General features: G+C 35.4%; 2 protein-coding genes across 7 annotated transcripts in view; one reads left to right on the plus strand and one right to left on the minus strand.

The window, feature by feature from the left end:
• The window catches only part of LOC149806619 (lethal(3)malignant brain tumor-like protein 3), an 85,684-nt gene extending 83,758 nt beyond the window's left edge, over window positions 1–1,926 (minus strand). For 2 of the 3 annotated variants that reach the window (XM_089955685.1, XM_089955668.1), the window contains exon 1: window positions 1,803–1,926. The gene's annotated coding sequence lies outside the window, so the exon portion shown is untranslated. Of the gene's footprint in view, window positions 1–1,045; window positions 1,198–1,802 lie in introns of those variants that run through there. The other variant, XM_089955677.1, reaches the window with a different exon arrangement.
• Window positions 1,927–1,959: 33 nt separating this feature from the next.
• The window catches only part of LOC149806620 (uncharacterized), a 42,926-nt gene continuing 24,408 nt past the window's right edge, over window positions 1,960–20,477 (plus strand). The window contains exons 1-4 of one of the 4 annotated variants that reach the window (XM_089955700.1): window positions 2,051–2,188; window positions 4,437–4,545; window positions 9,627–9,968; window positions 18,301–18,575. In XM_089955700.1, coding sequence (XP_089811826.1) covers window positions 9,662–9,968; window positions 18,301–18,575 — 582 coding nt within the window. In that variant the 5' untranslated portion in view covers window positions 2,051–2,188; window positions 4,437–4,545; window positions 9,627–9,661. The other 3 variants (XM_089955711.1, XM_089955722.1, XM_089955692.1) reach the window with 3 other exon arrangements.

Consider the following 20,477-nt stretch of genomic DNA (forward strand, 5'->3'; position numbering starts at 1 on the left):
ATGAGCAACCTTTGATAACTTTTACAGCAAATTTATATGCTTAAAAGAAATGTTGACAAGTAGACACAATAATAATACTAAAATATATTATGAAAGAAAGACTGAACTGCATTATTGTTTTATCCCTTTAACATTTTTCAAGTCTTCAAGTATGCACAGCAGCTGGTGACCACTTCTGCTTAACTTCATCATTAGACTATTTTACAATGGGCTGGCATTTAGTCATGTTTATATTGGTGTTGTTATCCTTTACAAAAAAACTATTAGTCTGAACAAAACCTAGGAAAAGGTCATGCACTTAGGTCTACTGACTTATATAAATAAAAATAAAAAAATAAAATATAAGACAGAATTATGATATAATAAATTCCTAACAGTAATTCTACTGGATGTATAATAATATTTAAAACACACAAATATATATATATATATATATATATATATATATATATATATATATATATATATATATATATATATATACACACACACACACACACACACAGAGTTGAAAACTTCTAAAAACAGTATGAAGACATTTATTTTCATAGTTTCTTAATGTCAGTTTGAAATATTGGATGCACATTTTTATTTGGAATTTAATTTGGAATTTAGCAAAATCAACAGGTCAAATGTGAGTATGAATTGGGTTAAATACTTTGGACCCCAAACACTGTAGAGTTCCTTTGAACTGATAAATGTAAGATTATGCTGAATCCCTTTTAACTAATAACAAGTTTCTACAATTTAACATTTTCGTTAAGCCCCGACTTTTTACAAAAACAGCTTAATATAGAAAAAGACGTTAAAACAGCATGTAAAAAATGTATTAAAACATTACTTTGATTTACAAACTCTTAATTAAAACCAGTATTAAAGAACTTTAAAAGACTTCTAACATTTTTCACGCACACATGCAAATAATACTAACTGTAATGAAAAGTTACATAATTAATAGCGACAATAATAAGGACGATGATGAAAGAATCTGGTATTTATCTTGTTCCACTAATTGTTAAAATGGAAAAAAATTAGCTTGATTTACGTTTCTTTCCCCAAACCAGGATGAGGTCACGAAACATGAGATAAAAAGGAATTCGTCTTGTTTATGTAAGTGTCATAAAAAAAAAGATACGTTTGTTTCTTCTTTTCTTTCCTTTATTTCCACCAACCAGTTTGAGGTCATGGCAAATTATATCGATGTAGGCCCAGCACACGCAGGATACAAGTGTCGTGTGCAAACTACTTTAACATGGCGCCGTGATGTGTACAAATATATACATAACAAAAATATACTTTTCATCCAATGTTTTGCAATAAACGGTAAAGTCACATGCGCAAAGCTTTTTAACATTTATTGTTTTAGCATGTTTTGTCAAAACAAACAATTTAGACCCAATAAATTCGTTGGAAACTTACACATAAATACTTTCCTGAGCCTAACTTTGCCCTGAGCCTCGTTTTCGCTCTGCATAAAATAGACACGGGGAAAGAAAAATTAACAAGTTAAAAGTTAAATTTTTGAAATAGTAATTTTGATATTGCAAAAACCACCCTACTTTTCAAAATATGTGATAATCTTAAATCTAAAGGTCTATTTTGAACAACGTATTATCACACGGTTTACGTTTAATATGCGAAACACTTACCTAGAAGGTCGCTTACATTTTCAATTGAAAACGAAAACTTGCCAACATTTCATATTGACAACCAAAATTTACAATCTTTTGAAATTTTCAATCAAAGCAACACTTGTCGATTAGTAGAACAAGTAACTTTAAAAATTTATATGATGTACTTACACAGAATATCAGATATTTATTGCAGTAATTAGCGCATTGAACAAACCAGCCTTCGACTTCCTCAGTTACTGAACGCCATTACGGGCACATGATGAAGGGAGTTAAATGTAATAGCCAAACATTGCCATTCTAGGTATTGAACATTTCAACATAACTTCCGGTTATGTGTTATTTTGTTATGCATGCCATTGCAGTCTTGTTATCTAATTATGATGTTACTTTCAGGTACACTTTTCATTTAAAGCATTGGTTTATTTTTATTAATCCAAACTTTCAGTTTTTACCCACAATGCTATTCATGATGATGAATGACGTCAAGCAGTCGATGTTATTGTTTTGGTTTGTACAGGGAACAGATCGACCCAGCTTAGCGCACTAGATATTGAGTATGTTATTTGCTCTTACCACTGTATTTATATATATCTATATATTTAGTCCATGATATTTTTTTCATTTTGTGCATTCATTTTCAGATCTTATTTATTTTGTCACTACCAATTTAGGTGCAAAAGTGGTGGAAAATGTCATCAAGTCCGTGAAAGATCAGCTGATAGACCTTGAGAACGCAGAATCAAAACCTTCTAGTTTGTCATAGTCTGTTTTTATTTTCCGTCAGTATAAAACTTTATTATGCACCGAATTTTCCTCTTGTATCAAAATTAGGTGATATTTTCTGGATTTGACCAAGAAATGACATTTCCCGCATATTAAGGGCTGTAATGCATTGGGGGTAACGAGGGGAACACAAGTTGGGCACTTCGACTCCGGTAAGTAAAGCATAACGGGCCAAATTTCCATTTTCATCTCAAGTTCATTAACATGGTATTATTGTGGAGGTCAGAGCATTAGAAATAACCAATTAGCAAATTAAATACAATCCTGATGTAAGTGCAAAAGAGACAGGCTTTTCATGGACTCAATTTTTCTAGTAAAAGTCACATAGGTCATATAGGCATTCAACACCGACTATTTCATTATGATTAATGGGTGTCATAGCATACAAATAGACAAAAAATTTTTTACTACTGTTCTTTGAACAAATTTCGGTTTTTTACATATTAAAATATGCACATCACCTCATAAATCAGGCGTTTCACGGTAACATGTTTTCATTCATACTCTTCTTGTGCCACACATTATTAATTATGTAAATATTTTTATAAAAACGGAAAAGTAATGATAAAAGCACAGACAAATGAAGATGGTTTTTTTTGTGTAGGAGGATGGATGTTAAAACAGCCTGAACAGGCAAAACAAATATTGCCAGATAGTGGGGGTCACCTTATTTCTAGCAGAAAAGAACCACTTCTGCACAAGATACAAGTATACATTTGTATGGATGTCTTTTTTTAAAGCATAAATTTTAAAAAGTACCTATCAAGCAAGTTTGATACTGTTTTATAGCTGTAATGATAAAACAAACTGAATATAATCATTGCTACCTATATGATCTGTTCAAGGCATAGAACTCTCTGTGTGTGTGATTTGGATTTATAAAGTAGCTTTAACAATTTTTATTCATATTGCTACTATGTCTGCAGTGTGGCAATTTATAATCTAGCACTGGGGCATCATGCTGCAGACATGATGTCCCAGTGTCACATTATCCTGACACCAAGCCAATCATGCTTAACACGAACCTCTTAATGTTGGGCGCCAAGCGAGGCAGCTGTTAGTATCATGTTTATAAGTCTTTGGTATGACTTATCAAGAATTCGAACCTATGACCTCCCGCATTCGTGTTGGACACTCTAACCATTGGGCCACCAGAGTGGTCGACAAATAACTGATATGCATTTCCAGTTATATATACACCAGAGAGTGAGTGTAAATCTAAAGTATAGCTCTATTCCCGTGAAAGGAAGAGAAATCATTGAAAATTCTAGACACATTCCATATTTCGATATATAAATTAAACCTTTCCTATATGAAACCATCCTTGGTTCACACAGTTTTATGATTTTTCAACAAAGTTTTCTGAGAGCCATATTCTTGACAATACTTGCTAATATGATTTGAAAAAGGAAAGGTACATGGTTTCTTTTGATAGTAAGATGGTGGGATTCTACAAATTGAAGTGCCACCTGGCTGCATCTTTTTATTGCGATATGGTCTTTTGAGAACATAGTAATTGAATGTGATAGTGGTACTTAAAATTTGATTCTAAAAAAGGTCCATAAGCAAAGAGAAGAAAAAAATGCCAATCATACTGATTATTTTTTTTATAACTTGCAAATCCGAAAATCGTATTATAATGCAGGGTGGGAGGTGTTTTGGCGCATTTATCTATATTTTTGGGGATGTTATTTAATTTGACAAAGGAAGTTAACTTAGTAGTTCTTAGAGGACCAAAACAATTTCCTGCTTTGGACAAATTAAAATTGCACACACATGTAGCTTGATTTTCCTTATGTCAGTTACTATGAACATTGATTTTAACTGCTTGAAAGAAACTGTACTATTTCTTTTAGGAAATGTTTCACATAGAAATGGTTGTTAAGTGCATTTTCTTTGTATAGATTTTGCTTCAGTCAGTAGCCTTTATATTGTGCCTGTGAAAGCAGAATAAATTTGAAACCATGTAATGTTTTGTTTACATTTTGGAATAAATTGAGCTGTATATTTTTTTTACAGGTCTGCACCAGTTGCTGCATCAAAAAGATTAGTGCAAGATGTTTGCTATTTTTGACCTAATTCAGTGTTTGTTTAATGAGCACAACCAAATACAAAGTTAGCCCTAAAGGTATTAGGAACATTTTATTGATCTTGTAGTAACTAGTTCCCAATGACAAGTATTGCATACTCTCTATAAGTGGCATACTTGTATTTGCACTATTGTTCTTGTTCTTAAATTGTTTTGAAACAAATAAAATAATAAATGAAAAACTAGTAAATGAGTTGTAATTTTCAAACAGGGTCTGGATGACAGAACTTACTAGAAGTTTTAGCTCTACCGGTCATATACCAGAATAGCTTTTATGAAGGCTTTTTGTCTGGCATCTGTTGACATGTTTGATATTGCTACTACTAAACTACGTGGATGATTGCCATGAAACTTTACAAATACATTGATGTCATAGTCCAATTCATTCTAGATGAATTGATGCCCATCATACATTCAGCATGGTTATTGCTATCATTACTCCTGAACAAGACAATCATAATGATGTAAATTTGTCTCTAAAAGAATTTTTTTCCTATGATGTCTAGTTGGCCATAAATGAAAAGGTGCCAATCTGACAGTCAGTATGGCCTCCATGATGGCCAACTTGAAATCATGTTATATTTACACCTTCTGAACATAGTCATATTGACATGAGATTTTCATTAAAAGACCTCATTTCTCAGTTGGTCTTGAATGAAAATGGTGGCCCCATACATTTAATAATGGCTGCCATGGCATACATCTTGAAAATCTTATCTCAACTCCTTCTAAATGGATGGTCATATGAACATGAAGTTTACACTGTAAGACTTCTTATAATAATGGATCCTAAATAAAAATTATGTTCTCTAGATGTTCCCTTGAGCAGTCAGTATGGCTGCCAAATTGGTCAGATTGAAAATCATATTATCATTAGTCTGTCCGAACAAGGTGTAAAGCTGTACCAATTAATCGGCCATACTCGTAATCGGTGCTGATGTAAGTAAATTTTCAAAATATAGATTTAATCATAACATTCATCTTGACATGGCTTGAATTTTAAATCAAAATTAAATAGTGGAAATTAAAGAATAAATATTTGATTTGGGGTTTAATTGAAAGACACTATATTCTTAAAAGTAAATACTTTTTAACACGCTTACTGTAAACTACCACTGATTGTCTGCTGACAACAAATTATCAATACCATGCATGCACTCATCCCAATCACAGCAGCCAACCAGCCAATGAGGCCTCGTGTGGCTGTTGAACTTCCAGCATGCACATTACAGGGATGGTCTTGGCTTTTAAAAGGTTGTCACCAAAAAAAATCACCAATCTCAATATTTTGTTGCCAATTTTGAAAAAATGTCGCTAGAATAAGTAGTGAATATCTTTCCAAGACTATTAATGTAATAGGCAATGAAAATTGAAAAAGATGGGATAGTTATTACTTTATTGACAACAAGCAATACAGCCATAATATAACAAAATAAATCATTACATGACTGTTTTGCACTACTTCAATGGTCTTGGCATTGCGCATCACCGTTAGTACATAGGTCTAACTGTTGTCACCTGAAATAAACGCATTATCAAATGTAAAATATCTACTTTCCTATAGTCTCTCTTTTTTAATAGAAACATCAGGTATTAAACAAATCTATATTATGTATATTATTTTCCAAATAATAGTTTTGTAAGAAATGTTATTTAGATAATGACATTTTAATACTAAAACCCTATGATCGTACTATGCAATGTAAGATAAGTGACATATAATGCAACTGTCGATTTCACACATTCATGAATTAAATGCCCTCCTCCCCTTTTTATGGCTAGCCTCACAAAGTACATCTCTGTCAACCAGGAGTTCAGAAATTTATTTTTGCTGCGCTTTAATGCTTTGCTTGTTTGTGAATTGCTTCCTAAATCCCAGAAATGCTCACTGAATGCTATAGATTTTTTCTCGACAAGCAAATTATGATCTCCCTTCCCACCAATGAAACTTACACGAGTCAATTTGACCTGGCATTACTGTACCGTATAAATAAGAATTGATTACCATCATTAAATTAAAAGAATAAAGAAACATATCATAGAGCATATGTGCCCCCAAAAAACTAATTCGGAATAAATATGTTATTTAGTAAAGAGTTTTATTTGCATATATGAGTTAACAATAACATGTATAGCATGAGATCACATTTGAACTGTTAACATAAATCCGCACTCATTTTAGACATTGTTAGTTATAACAAAAATAGGGCATGGTTTATCAGTCAAATGCTAGTGCTTTCACTAACTGTAGAACAGACGGTTTCTTGAAATAATTGGTCTCATAATTGGTATCGGCAATTTTAATAATCGGCTATACACAGTATTGGCATAATCGGCAAAAAGTGACATTGGTACAGCTTTAACAAGGTGGTCGTATTGACATTAGTTTTTCACTGAAAGATGTCATATGGTATCTTGTTTGTCTGAAATAAACATCATGCAAATGTGACACCTAGTGGTGCCTTCAAGGTGGCCTTCTTGAAAATCTTATTTAGACTCTTCCTGAGTGGATGGTCATATTGACATGGGTTTTGTTTTCACTAAATTCCTTCTTATATTCTCTGTTTGGTCCAAAATTAAAGTTTCAGTTTTGTAGGAGTGGGTACGTTTAACAACACTTTTAAGACACTGTAGGCCATATCATGCTGAGGAAATGGGATTAAGTGCCTTTCCTAAGGACATTATTATCAGTCCAACACTCCACCAAAATGAAAATGATTCCTCTCTCAGACATCTAATATGGCCACCACAGTCTTCATCTTGAAAATCTTGGTTTTTTTTCTTTTACAGAATGATTGGTCATACCATCATTAGGTTTTCATTAACAGACTTGTGGTGATTTGTTTATTCTTGGTGTAGATCTGTTATCCAGTTTGGATGCTATGACATGATGAAAATCTTGTTGCACTCATCCTGAATGAATGGTCACTAACTAAACATATTACAGTATTTAAGAAGAGATATCATGAGGATGTATGTGTTTCTAATAAGTAATGACATTTAGTATTTTAATACTAAACATGTTAAAATACACAGTAATTATTGCTGTCTTCATATAATGTGATTGCTATACTCTCCTTAAGAGGATATCAAGGGAGAATAGTCCTTGACTGATGAGTCACCCTCTATAAAAAAAAGCATTATTATTATATTATTATTATTATTATTATTATTATTACAAAACTTCTTATGATGTCTTGTTGCTCTTAAACTGCCCATTGGACATGCATTTGATCATTCAGTATAGCCACCACATTGGCCAACTTACAACTATTCATTCTAAAACAGATGGTTGTATCAACCTGAGCTTTTCACTTAAATCTTTGTATAATGTTTAGTCAGTCATAATTGAAAATCAGACCAGTTTGACAACTACTTTGGTCACAATGACAGTCATCACACAAACCTTGTTTTGCTGATAGTCATATTGACATGGTTTTTAAAAGTCTTATGATGCCCATATTTTATTTTTTCTGTATTAAATATTTGATATCTAGACATCCACAGCTAGATAATCTTATTGCTACATCTGTTGAATTGAATGTATATTGACATTGGATTTTTGCTGATTGTTAATCATTGTGGGGGCAGCCAGGCATTTAATATGGCCACAGTGACTGTACTACTATCTCTGCTCTTCTTGAACAGATGATCATATCAACATGGGATTTTTGCTCAGAGACTTCCTATGATATGTACTTCATCATAAAGGAAAATGTTGTCCTTTTAAGACATTCCATTTAAAGTCTTATTTCCACCCATCTTGATTGGCTGGGCATGTCAGCATATGGTTTTCACTAAAACATTTTGCATGATGTCAGAATAGGTCAGGTCTTAAATGTAAATGGTACCAGTCTGATGTCCATTATAACCATTATGGCATACATCTTGAATGTCCAGTGTTTCCTAAGTAAAAATCATACTGATCTGGTGTCCAAATCTTTTGCCATCTTGAAAATTCTTATTAATGCTACTCTTAAATGGGGGGCCCCGAGTGGTCGAGTGGTCTAACGCGCTCTCCATTACGGATCGCTGCCATCTCACCTCTGTCTGCATGGGTTCTAGTCTCGGATTCGGCCAATGTGGGTATGTGAGAAAGCTTGCCAGTAGCTTCTCGTGGGTTGGTGGTTCTTTCCGGGGTTTTCCCTGGTTCTTCCTCCACCATTAATACTGGCCGCCATGTATAGCCTATCTTGTGCTGAAAAATGGCGTTAAACCCTACAACAACAACAACTCTTAAATGGAAAGCCATTTTGGCAAGGGGTTTTCATCAGAAGAGTTGGTATGGGGCCTAGTGGGTCTTTAATGACTAATCTTCAATATGGCCACCATGGTGTCTATCTTGAACATGTTGTCATCTCTGCTTCTTCTGAATGGATGGTTATATAGACATGGTGTTTCACCAATATACTTGTGTCATGCATAGTTGATTTTAAGTCAAAATGATGCTAGTAATACATCCAATGTGCCTGCCATCACAATTATCTTAAGATTTTTATCACTATTTCCCCTAAATGGATGATGATTATGACATGAGGTTTTTGCCAAAAGACTTCTTCTGATGTCCACCTCATCCCAGATAAAATCTGGCACAAAGCTGACATCCAGTATGTGCACCCAAACAGCTAATTTGTCATAACTGAAGGATATTGGATATGGTTTTAACACTCATCAGTTAAAAATGTAGAAATGGTCTTATCTTGAATTCATGGAAATTCTGTATCCCCCCATTACAGCATCAGTCTCTTTGAGGGAATCTTTTCATCATTTAATACGGTTTATGGATATCCGAAGAAGCAATGAGAAAAAAAATTGTACTACACTTAACATGTATTTTTTAAACATGTTAACTCAAACCAAAGAAATATAGTTTTGTTGCAGATTTGTTATTTGGAGTTTCTGAAAAACATCAGAGAGGGTTTCAGTACTCGGGAGTTTAAAAAATTAATCTGTTTTAACTTGGATTTCAGGAAGTTATTTGTGGCTAGCAGAACATCAATAGACCCTTGTTGGGGACTATAGGCTCATGTCCATATTGGGCTAGAGGAAGTATGCATGATAGGTGTATATTTACATTTGTTTTTTTTTTGCTGTTATTATTATTATTATTATTATTTCAGATTGCATCATTGAGCTGAAAGCTTATTAGATCATCATGGGAGGAGCAGTTAGTACAGGTGAAGACAATGATGACCTTGTTGACAACTTGCTAAGTGCTGAGTACATCAAGACTCCTCTGATTGAGAAGGTTTTTCGAGCCGTGGACAGAGCAGACTACTATTTGCCAGAACAGCGTGACAGTGCATATAAAGACTTGGCATGGAAACACAATCACTTGCACCTGTCTGCACCATGTATATACTCCGAAGTGATGGAAACACTTCAGCTAGAACCAGGCCTGTCCTTTCTCAACCTGGGTAGTGGCACAGGCTACCTCAGTACCATGGTGGGGCTTATACTGGGTGAGGACAGCAAGCTAGCCTGCCTGTCTCTATGTTCATAATGCCATCTGTAACAAATTCTTTGGTTGCTGTCCTTGCACTAATCTATAACTACTAGAGCTAACATTTTCCTCAATAATCCAACTTTCTTTGTTAAAACATTGCCCAAGGTTAAACATTTAAAATTGTTTCAAATAATGCAGCAGAATAGACATATCTACCTAATCAGTACTAAAATTTCTGAGTCAGCAGAAAGCAAAACAAAACATTTTAATATCTGTAAAAACATTACCTGTTGCTTTTGTGATGCTTACCTTTTTTACCCTTGTCCATATATTAAAATTTCATCCTGATACCGCATGGACAGGTAGCATTTGACCTGAATCTTATACCATCAATTAATATTATCATCAATATTTTGATCATCATTGTTTGTTGATTTCAGATTGTTTCCAGCTATGTCAAGGAAGAGTATGAGAAAATGTGGCATTGAAAGGCCATAATCTCACCTGCCTTGTTTGTATAAATTGCCAAATCATAGGTGTCCTTTCTGCTGTTTATGGTCAGATGAAACCTAGAAGTTCTCCAAAATGTAGATGCACCTATCAGGAGAGGAGGAAAGGGTCTTTTTGCCAAACATCTTTAGAGTATTCCAGATTCTTCACTAATATATTCAATCTTACAAAAAACTAGCTTTTCTGTGGTAAAGGACTCTTCCTGATACCAGAGGTGTATGGGATCAGTCTCAGCAGAAAAATATAAACCCCTTGGACCCTGATGACTGTTCCAACCCAGTCAGCATCTGTTAGCGTTAGGTTCATGGTCCCTATCAAGTCCTAAAGAAGGAAATTGTATGGCTGAGAGTAAGTTACACCCTAACTCAATCCCACCCCCACCCTAGTGAGGGAGGAACAGCACCCTCTCTAAATCCACAAAACAGTAATGATTAAGAGGGATTTCCTCCCCCACCCCCACTCCATTTATGATGACAGGTGGATTGAGCCACCTTTGGTAGGGGAAAGTTATGATCTAGATCATGTAAGATAAAAAAACAGGTCCTCCTACAGAGCGAAGTGGCCTAAGAGCAGTTGAGGACTGGGAGTTGGTGTATATTGCACCAGACTGTGGAAAGGGATTGGATCAGCACCCCCCCCTTTTTCTATAGTCCCTTTTAGTCCTGTGTAATGTAGGACATCTATTTGAGGGAAGTGATTTGTCCTTCCCATGTATGCTACCACTGACATCATGGCCTTGGCCTCCAAGCAGGGTTAATGATGTAGGTCACAGTCCAGCATCTACAGATGTGGAGACAAAAAAGGAGATGGGGCCTGTCTTCCTCCGTTGGATGGTCAAGGAAGATTGAGAATCATTCTTCTCCACAGGCCAAGTCTGCCACTTTGGACAGTCCCTTAACTCCACATGTGGAGTTAAGGATGGGGCATCCACAACCCTTCCAGGTCTCCCCATGCATCAGAGAAAACAGGTTCACAGAGTCCTTTCTTATAGGAGCTAGAGCATAACAACAATGTCCTGTCAGTCTTAGTTGAAACAGTCACCTTCTTTTCCCATCCAGTTTCCTGCCTCCCATCTCAGTCAGGGCAATGAAGATATTTGGTCATTTGATAACTGTAGTTTACCACCTTCTACTCCAGAATGTGTCCAAAACCATCAGGCACAGAGGACACTGAAATTTTCTCACCATTTTCGAGAGACTCTTACGGACTGTTTCATTCCCAGATCTTCTGCTTACTGCTCAGGTAGCTTTCTCATATATTTGAAGGGGGGCATGAGTTTGTTAGGCACTGTATATGGTGGTCAGCACCCCCTCCCATCTTTGGTTTCTGCAGCTAGCTGCAGGGTATACTCCACTTCTTGGCCCCTTAGGACTTCCCTCTTAAAACACGGGGGAATTGTAAATGCAGACCAAGGCTGGAGGTATTGTAGCTAGAGACTAGGTTGGTTATCATCATAGCCTCTTTAAAAAGAACCCAGCTCCAGTTCTAGAAGCAACCCCAAATTTGACCATCCCCATGGCAGATGCGGGCTAGGTAGGGTCACCAGAAAGACCCAGGGAAAAAGATTGTAGGCCCATCTGATTTTACCAATGGCAGCCCTAGGGTTATGTTCATTGTGTGGAATCCCTTCGGTTCCCATAGGTGATACTAATCCTCATTTCTGATGTCTGCCCAAGCATAATGGACAATGTATGGGTCCTTTCTATAACAAACTTAGGATATCAGCTTTAGCTCCAGGAAAATCATCATCTTGCAAGGACCCATATGTTTTTCCACTAGTCAAATCTGGTGTGCTTAATGGAAGAGGTTACTTCATTCTACAGAAGTAGAGATGAGGTGTCTGGCCTTTTACTGATTTTCATGGTATCTAAAACAAAGTGGAAAGTTTTGGCTGATTATTGACCTTGTGCCCTAAACAAGCTCAGGCACATAGCTAGATGCCCACTATAAAGTGAAACATATTATGTCAGGATGTTGTCCATCCATATGTCACCAAGTTTGTTTCTGCACAATAATGTTTGTTATCTACCATTTTTGATACAGCTACCAAACTTTGTGGATGGCTTCCACTTAGTGCAACGAAGAACCCTTTTGATTTTTGGGGCAAAACATCAGAGGTCAGTTGGAAACACATACCTGACTCCTACATATCTCCTGGCTGAATGAATACAAATTGTTTCTGCACTGTAATTTGAATTCCTTCATCATTTATGGTATCAACACTTTGTGGTGACTTACACATGGTGTAAGGAAAAACCTTGTTTCCTTTCAAGTGCAAATGTCAGAGGTCATCATTATTGTGTCTGAAATAAGACAAATAGTTTCTACACAGTAATGTTAGTTTTAAATGACTTACCTCAAGCAAACTTTGTGGGGCTAAGTACATTTTTCTTTCACCCACTTCTCCAGAAGCTATAGACAATTCACTTGTTCCACCTGCTTTTCACTTCTCCAAGAATTTCAATCGCTTGCTGAGATTCAATGAAATGTATGCACTTGATTCCATAGAAAAACATAAGAAATAATGCACCACATTTTTTTCAGAGGGCTCCTGTGTTCAGAAACATGGGATACTACTTTCTGCTACTTTAGTTATATAGGTTTCTGCAGCTGGATTTGAAAGATTGTCTATGTACTTGTCTGCCACATGGTAGCATCAATACTTCCATCAGCAAGAATGTAAAAATAATTTACCCTACATGAATTGAGACTTTTCTTAACTGCTTTATCCAAGACCTGATAAATTGACAGAAAAAAGTCTCTCATTTTGAATCTCTCCTGATGCTTTGCAACAGTTTCAGCAATTTTCTTTTCCAGGAGTACACAGCATTTCCATAATGGGCTAGGTTGTAGGCTGAGTTAAAGAGAGTTGTAATTATTTTAATGTTTCATTCTCATTTAGTTTTAAAATTACCTTTCTGGTGGAGTTTGAGAAACTCAAGCTTCATGAATTTCCTACTCATGCTGGCTAGTTTAATGTATATACTGTGCTGTACAGGCCTCATGAGGTTTGATTGGTTCAGTCATGAATTTGTCACTTCATTTGACAAATACATTGGTTGAATTTCTGACTTGTACCAGTTTAGGATATTGTTTGCCATAACTGCAAAACATCTTTTCAAAGAATGAATTCAAGCACTGAATAATTATCAACACAGTGATGCTGAACATTTCTCTTTTAGTTTTATCATATTCAGCTTTATTTGCTGGCACAGGGCCTGGCTTGTGTTTCTTTGGAGAAATAGTTACCTCAGATTTAGCTGTAGCCTTTTCTCACCTCTGTCTGCGTAAGTTGGAGTCTCAGATTCAGCCAATGTGGGTATGTGAGAAAGCTTGCCAGTAGCTTCTCGTGGGTCGGTGGTTCTTCCCGGGGTTTTCCCGGGTTCTTCCTCCACCATTAATACTGGCCGCCATGCATAGCCTATCGTGTGCTGAAATATGGCGTTAAACCCAACAACAACAACAACAACCATCATTAATACTGGCCACCATGTATAGCCTATTGTGTGCTGAAAAATGGCATTAAACCCTACAACAACAACTGTAGCCTTTTACCTTCCACTTTCACATGAATTTTCCTTCTCTGAATATTTCTGTTAAATTTCATTTAGAAATAATTGAGTAAACTCATTTTATCCACATAGTAAAGATTGCCTCACTTGACAAAAATTACTAAAGTGATCGTTAAATAATTTTGCTGTTTAAATATAAATGTAAACATCTCTTTAATTGGCATTAAAAGTTTTGCTTTAAACACAATATTAAGCTTGGAAGCTGAGTCTCTATATAATCAATTAAAAATGAAAATTCATTATTATTTCATTCAATGAAATCAAAGGGTGATCATCTCATGGGTAGGGTGAATAAACAAAATATAATGAGGCAGTGTAAACACTGCTGATTAATCATACCAAACTTTTTTAAGTGTTTTGATTGGCCAGTACATGTAATTGGTTTCTTAACCCAATATGCACTCGGGTGATATTAGAACATGCGCATGTGGGACACTTGTCAATGGCCGCTTATGCTAAATGTTATGTATCACATGAAGTGAATGGATAAATGGAGAAACATTGATTCTGGCATTCAGTATGCCATGAAAGCATGAATGGTCAGATAAAGGTAGATAGAGTATGTAAGGCACTAAAATGTGCACATGCAGGTTGTAAATTTAGGAAAAGAGCACATGTTCCAAATTAGAGTTTTGAAAATTTTACCTTTCCAACGTCAAAAATAAATAGTTGGGGACATTGGGCTATGGGATTTTATTAGCTCAATGATTGTTTGCACTTGAGATAAGGAAAAATCATATTTTTTCTTGAGTCAAAAGGTTAAGGTTACTTTGGCTGAAAGAAGAAATATGGTCTCTACACAATGATATGACATACTTCAACCAATCTCTGTGGATGATTGGCTCTTGGGCTACGGAAGAAGGCTATTTTGGGTTTTAAAGGCAAAAAAGTCAAGGTCACAGACTCGGGGTGTGTGGGGATGGGGGAAATTATGCGAAAACGATTAGTTTTACTTCACAAACCAGGCTCAACCTTAGTGGATGGTTTGCATTTAGGTTAAGGTACATGTAGTCGGCTATTAATTTTTGGGTCAAAGGTGCAGGTCACTCTGAAAGAAAAATGATTTATACGCAAACATTGTTGTTATAAACATAGAGGACCATTAGACATTGGGCCAGCATATACTGTGCCATTCCTGGTACTCTTTTTTTTTTATATTGTGGCATTGACCTAGTTTTGTATATTTGATTTTGAACTGGCTACTTCAGAAGATAATGAGAGGGCTATTTATCATTTCCTAAAATTGATGTATATCAGATTACTTGTAAGCACTCAACAAATGCAAACATTTTGACATTATTCTTTACAGCAGTTCCTGATACTCTGCATCACACACTGACAGTGAATTAAACCTGCAACTAACATGACAAAAAAGACTGCAGTGCAAGTAGGGTATTTTGGTGATGCATTGCAAATGGTTGGCAGCTTTCGAGACTTTGGTTGTGCCATACCTTCTGTGTAGTGTGTCATGTATATCTATATTGTGTGCTTATCTTTTGTCCATGATTGTAGGTTGTACTTTTACAATACCCAGTAATGGTCATTTATAGACATGTTTAGTTAGCAAGAGTTCAAGGTCAGTCTTGTTTACAGTTAGATTGGGCTTTTACCTTGGAAAGTCTTCGCATTTTAGTATGTTAATAGCCAAGTGAAATTCTTTATAAATAAAGACTTGATAAACATGTAACTCATTTCTGTTTTTGGGGTCAGTCTGATGGAATCCTTTACAGTTGTGTTCAGATATTATTGAAGAGGAATTATTCATTGGAATTACTAATTGCTCATCGATTTTGGATTAATACATTAATTTTGAATTTTTGTTAAGTTAAAATATTCTGGATTGCATCATATTGGTAAATTTGTTGTTGTTGTTGTTGTTGTAGGGTTTAACGCCATTTTTCAGCGCAAGATAGGCTATACATGGCGGCCAGTATTAATGGTGGAGGAAGAACCCAGGAAATCCCCGGAAAGAACCACCGACCCTCGAGAAGCTGCTGGCAAGCTTTCTCACATACCAACATTGGCCGAATCCGAGACTCGAACCTACGCAGACAGAGGTGAGATGGCAGTGATCCGTAACAGGGTAAATTTGTACTTTCAGGACTATTTTAATTTATTTGGAACATTCCATATTTTTGGTCTTGTGATAGGACATTAAGGATTATTTGGGATTTAATAATATTGTGTTTCATAAAATTTCACTTTGTAACTTAGAGAAATGTATTGTTTGTTGATTTTAAGAAACTTGTTGGTTTCACCTCCTCCTTTTCCTGGTTTGGGTCTCTCAGTTTGAAAATTTGAGTTAAATTTTTAAATATTCAGGACTCAAAATGAACTTATGGTATTGTGCTGTGTTTGTCATGTGTCCAGCCATTTATGTGTCCATCAACAGTTTTTACTTTCATCATCTTCTTAAAAACGATTTCAACCAAAATTTGCAGTAAATTACTTGGCTCGAAGAATTCAGATATAAACAAAAATGAGACTGTTCCACCATGAAATAGGGCCACCATTACTAAAATTTGTCAAAGCCACACAGCAAAGTTTGGTGAAATTTCACTGAAAAGCATCCTGGCATAGGGCAATTTCTTGCTTTTACATGTGACACATATCCATCATCAGATATGACCACATTACTAAAAATAGAAATAACTTTGAAGAACTTATTCTCAGTTACTAATAAATAGAATTGGACGTAATTTGACATTAAGCATTCTGTAATAATAATGATGAAAATAATAATAATAATACTTTATTTACAGAGGATGGCTCATTTAGTCAAGGACTATTCTTCCTTGAGGTCCTCCTAAGAAGAGTATAATAAAGTGTATTATATGAAAGATAACAGTAATTACTGTTCATTTTAATGTGTTCAGTTTTAAAATGCTAAATTCTATTATACTCTATTAGAAATGCATGTATATTCATGATATCACTTCTTCAGTATTGTAATATTTTCAGATTTTGCATGTAGTGGAAGCTTTCTTAAATTGATGTTCTTGGTTTTGGTGCTTGAAGGTGTCCATGTGACGTTGATCTCAACTAGTACCAATGCTGCTTCAACATCAGATATGGTCACCGATTCTAAAAGTAGAAAAACCTTTAAGCAACTCCGTAAAAATGGCTGAACAGAATTTGACCAAATTTGACAGAAAACTTCCTTGCATAAAGGCCTTTCAAGCTTTTAACAAATTATGTTGATCCACTCTTTGATAAATGTATTACTGAAAACAGAAAAGCTTTTGAATGGACAATTCAGTATTGCTCAAAAGATTTGGATCAAATTTAATAGGAAGCAGCTTTCTCTGATTTACTTAAGAAGCTGTTTATCTTCCCTTTGTTATGGCTGCTACAAGGCCATAACTATTTTTACCGATGAGTTTGCCGTCCAATATGGCTACTATTACCCAAAAACAAGAAAATCCTGTAAATGACTTGATCTCACAAGTCAATCAAGAAAATTTGACCAAATTTAACAATGAGCTTCTGTGCATGAAGGTATTTAAATTAATTTTTTTTACAGATGATGCTGGTTAACCATCAGATGTGGCTGCTGACGCAGAAAATAAAAAACGATTTCTGTAACTTTTCTAAAAATATGGCTGGACAGAATTTTGCAGAAAGCATCCTAGCTTTAAGGCCTGTCAGATTTATACAAATGATGTTGATTCACCATCAAAATATTGATGCTATTACTAAAAATTATTAAAAGATATAAACATCTTTGACTCAAACACAAAGCATTCAGTCCTTGAGGTCTTTCATTATTAGCCAAATGATGCTGATGTGCCATTAGATGTAGAGAAGATACCAAATAGAGGATCTTTGAAACAGTATGTTATCATAACATATGCAGTTGATAGCATTTGAATGAATTTGTGCAGGAAACACCCTACTAACCCCAACTTCTTGGTCTGCTTATTTCAGATTTGGTTGGTAGGCAGATGTCAGCCATCTGAACAATTTCATGTCCACCTCATTGAACCTCAGGTTGGGCAACTTTTGTCCACCATGTCTGTTATCAAAATCCTACAGCAGTCAGAGATGCTGGTGCTGTGCAGCCCGAGTGGAAAAAAACAACATATATAGGTAGCCCTTACTAACAAATTGTACTGTATTCGTTTATTGAAAACAATGCCAGGAATCCCTACCTCAATCTGAATACAGTGGCCATTTCATTAATTTCAGGTCTCAAATATTCCAGCCATTTTTTTTGGTGTTTGAATGAGTTCAGATAAGCCTTCATTTTCAGCTCCTGTATTTCAGGTCCATATGGGGTTAATCATGGTATTGAACTTCATTTGGATGTGGTAGAATATGCCCATGAGAGACTGGAGGAATTTAAGAAAAGATCTGCGGCCATAGATGATTTTGAATTCTGTGAGCCACAGTTTGTTGTGGGGAACTGTCTGCAGCTGGGACCAGGCTGTCGTCTCTATGACCGTGTGTACCTTGGTGCTGCCTGCCCACCAGAATATGAAAACTACATGAAAAATCTCCTTAATATAGGAGGAGTTTTGGTCATGCCACTTAATGATAAGGTAAAGTTACTTTTTTCCTAAATGGCATAATATTATTTTTGACAAGGTTTAAGACTAAAGCTTTTGTGCAGTTCTTCACTTTTACCTTTTTAAACTTTATTGTCAGTTGACACCATATCACCACTGTTGAGCTGAAGTGCTGTAAAATGCAACTACATTCATATCCTTACTGTTGCCACAGAAGCCTGTAGCATACTTCACACACACACACACACACACATATACATATATTTGTGTGCATGTTTGTGTGTGAAACCAAACCAGTTAGTGATATCATGGCAGTCTTTGAATTTGAACAGTAAACAACATGTATAAATTTTGTTACATGCTTCTGTATACCCATTTCAAATTGTACGATTCCTTATATTGACTCTATATATTATTTAAATCATCATTTTTGTAATAATTGACTCCACAAACTTGTGAACATAAAAAACACCTAGAAAGTGGCATCCCATGTATAGAACAAATCACAGAGATAAGGTGATATTGTGCCTGTCATTTATTGGAAACACATACCTGACTCCTACATACCTTCTGAAAGGTGAACCTTGACCAGAGTTCATACCTTGCTACTGTCCACTGACAGAGGAACATATTCTTGTTGAGTGTGTTGATTTTTCACCCCATGAGAAAGAAATATTTTGACATTAACTGCATGATGAAAATGTATGATAACGTACTGATTGCAGTTTTTGAAACATATTTGAAATTAAATTTTAAAGATTTTCAACATACAGTGCTGTTATCTTTTATTTTATATACATTTTTAAAATTTTTATCAACTTTTTGTTTTATATTTCATTATTTTGTTATTCATTATTTACATTTATTTTATAGGAATTATCTTTTTGTGCAACTCATTTTACATTTGTCAGACATTACCATTTGTTGGCACCATATAGTCACTATTGTGCTGAGTTTCTGTAAAAAGCTGCTACATGCATACAGGCGCATGTGACCATTACCATTTTTGAAACTAAATAGAGCAGTTGAGTTCCATGCATTGAATGTCTTCCATTGAGAACCAGTAACAGTGAATCTTAAATGCTAAATTGACCAATCAGCTGTCACATTATAGCAGTAGGACTAGACTTTCAGACAAGTATATTGCTCATGTTGGCTCAAGCTAAAATGCATCAGTGGTGTGCTTCTGCAATGGATCCACAGCCAACTATGCAGATACACTGAAGAAAATCCAGAGCATGGAAAGAAGACAGAGTGAAAATTGGAAATTCTAGTTTTCTATGAAAATGCAGAATTCTCGTTTTACTATATATTTGTCAGTTTATAATCATTAACACATTAGCGCCTGGAGGTTTTTGTTGTTTTCGTCTGAAACACATTTTGAAAGCCATTTCTGAATAAGTCCTAAAACACCAACTTCCAGGTTATCTTCCAATAACATACTGCTTAGTTGTGTTAGAAACATCATTTTTCATTGGCTATTTGGCTCGTGCATGAACAGAAGGGTAAAAGTTGGAGTTCTTTTTTATTTTTTTGCTTAACAGACCCATTATTTTCGTATCTTTATTCCAAATGCCCATCTTATCCTACTTTTTGCAAAGGTTCATCTGTCTGTTTGCAGTTCATACCGGTCTGCCTTAGATCTGAGACCAGTCTAAAATCCGGACACAGAATTGGATTCTGACCATGAGTTTTTTCCCTCTGTAATTTGTAGTGCAACTAGAAATTCCAGATTTTTGGTATCGTTGTAGAGCTACATCTGTCAGCCTTTCTATAATACCACCTACTTTAGTGCATCGTACATGACCTTGACGCTACAGAGCTCGGCAGTAGGCTACTACCTCCTGCCACTTAAACTCATCACCAGGGGTTAATGTGTTAAGAAAATGTATAATTTTATATATTTACCACATGTAGAATAGCAACAGGGACTCT

Source organism: Sinohyriopsis cumingii, chromosome 1, assembly GCF_028554795.1.
Source record: "Sinohyriopsis cumingii isolate HCF-2022 chromosome 1, ASM2855479v2, whole genome shotgun sequence".
NCBI lineage: Eukaryota > Metazoa > Mollusca > Bivalvia > Unionida > Unionidae > Sinohyriopsis > Sinohyriopsis cumingii.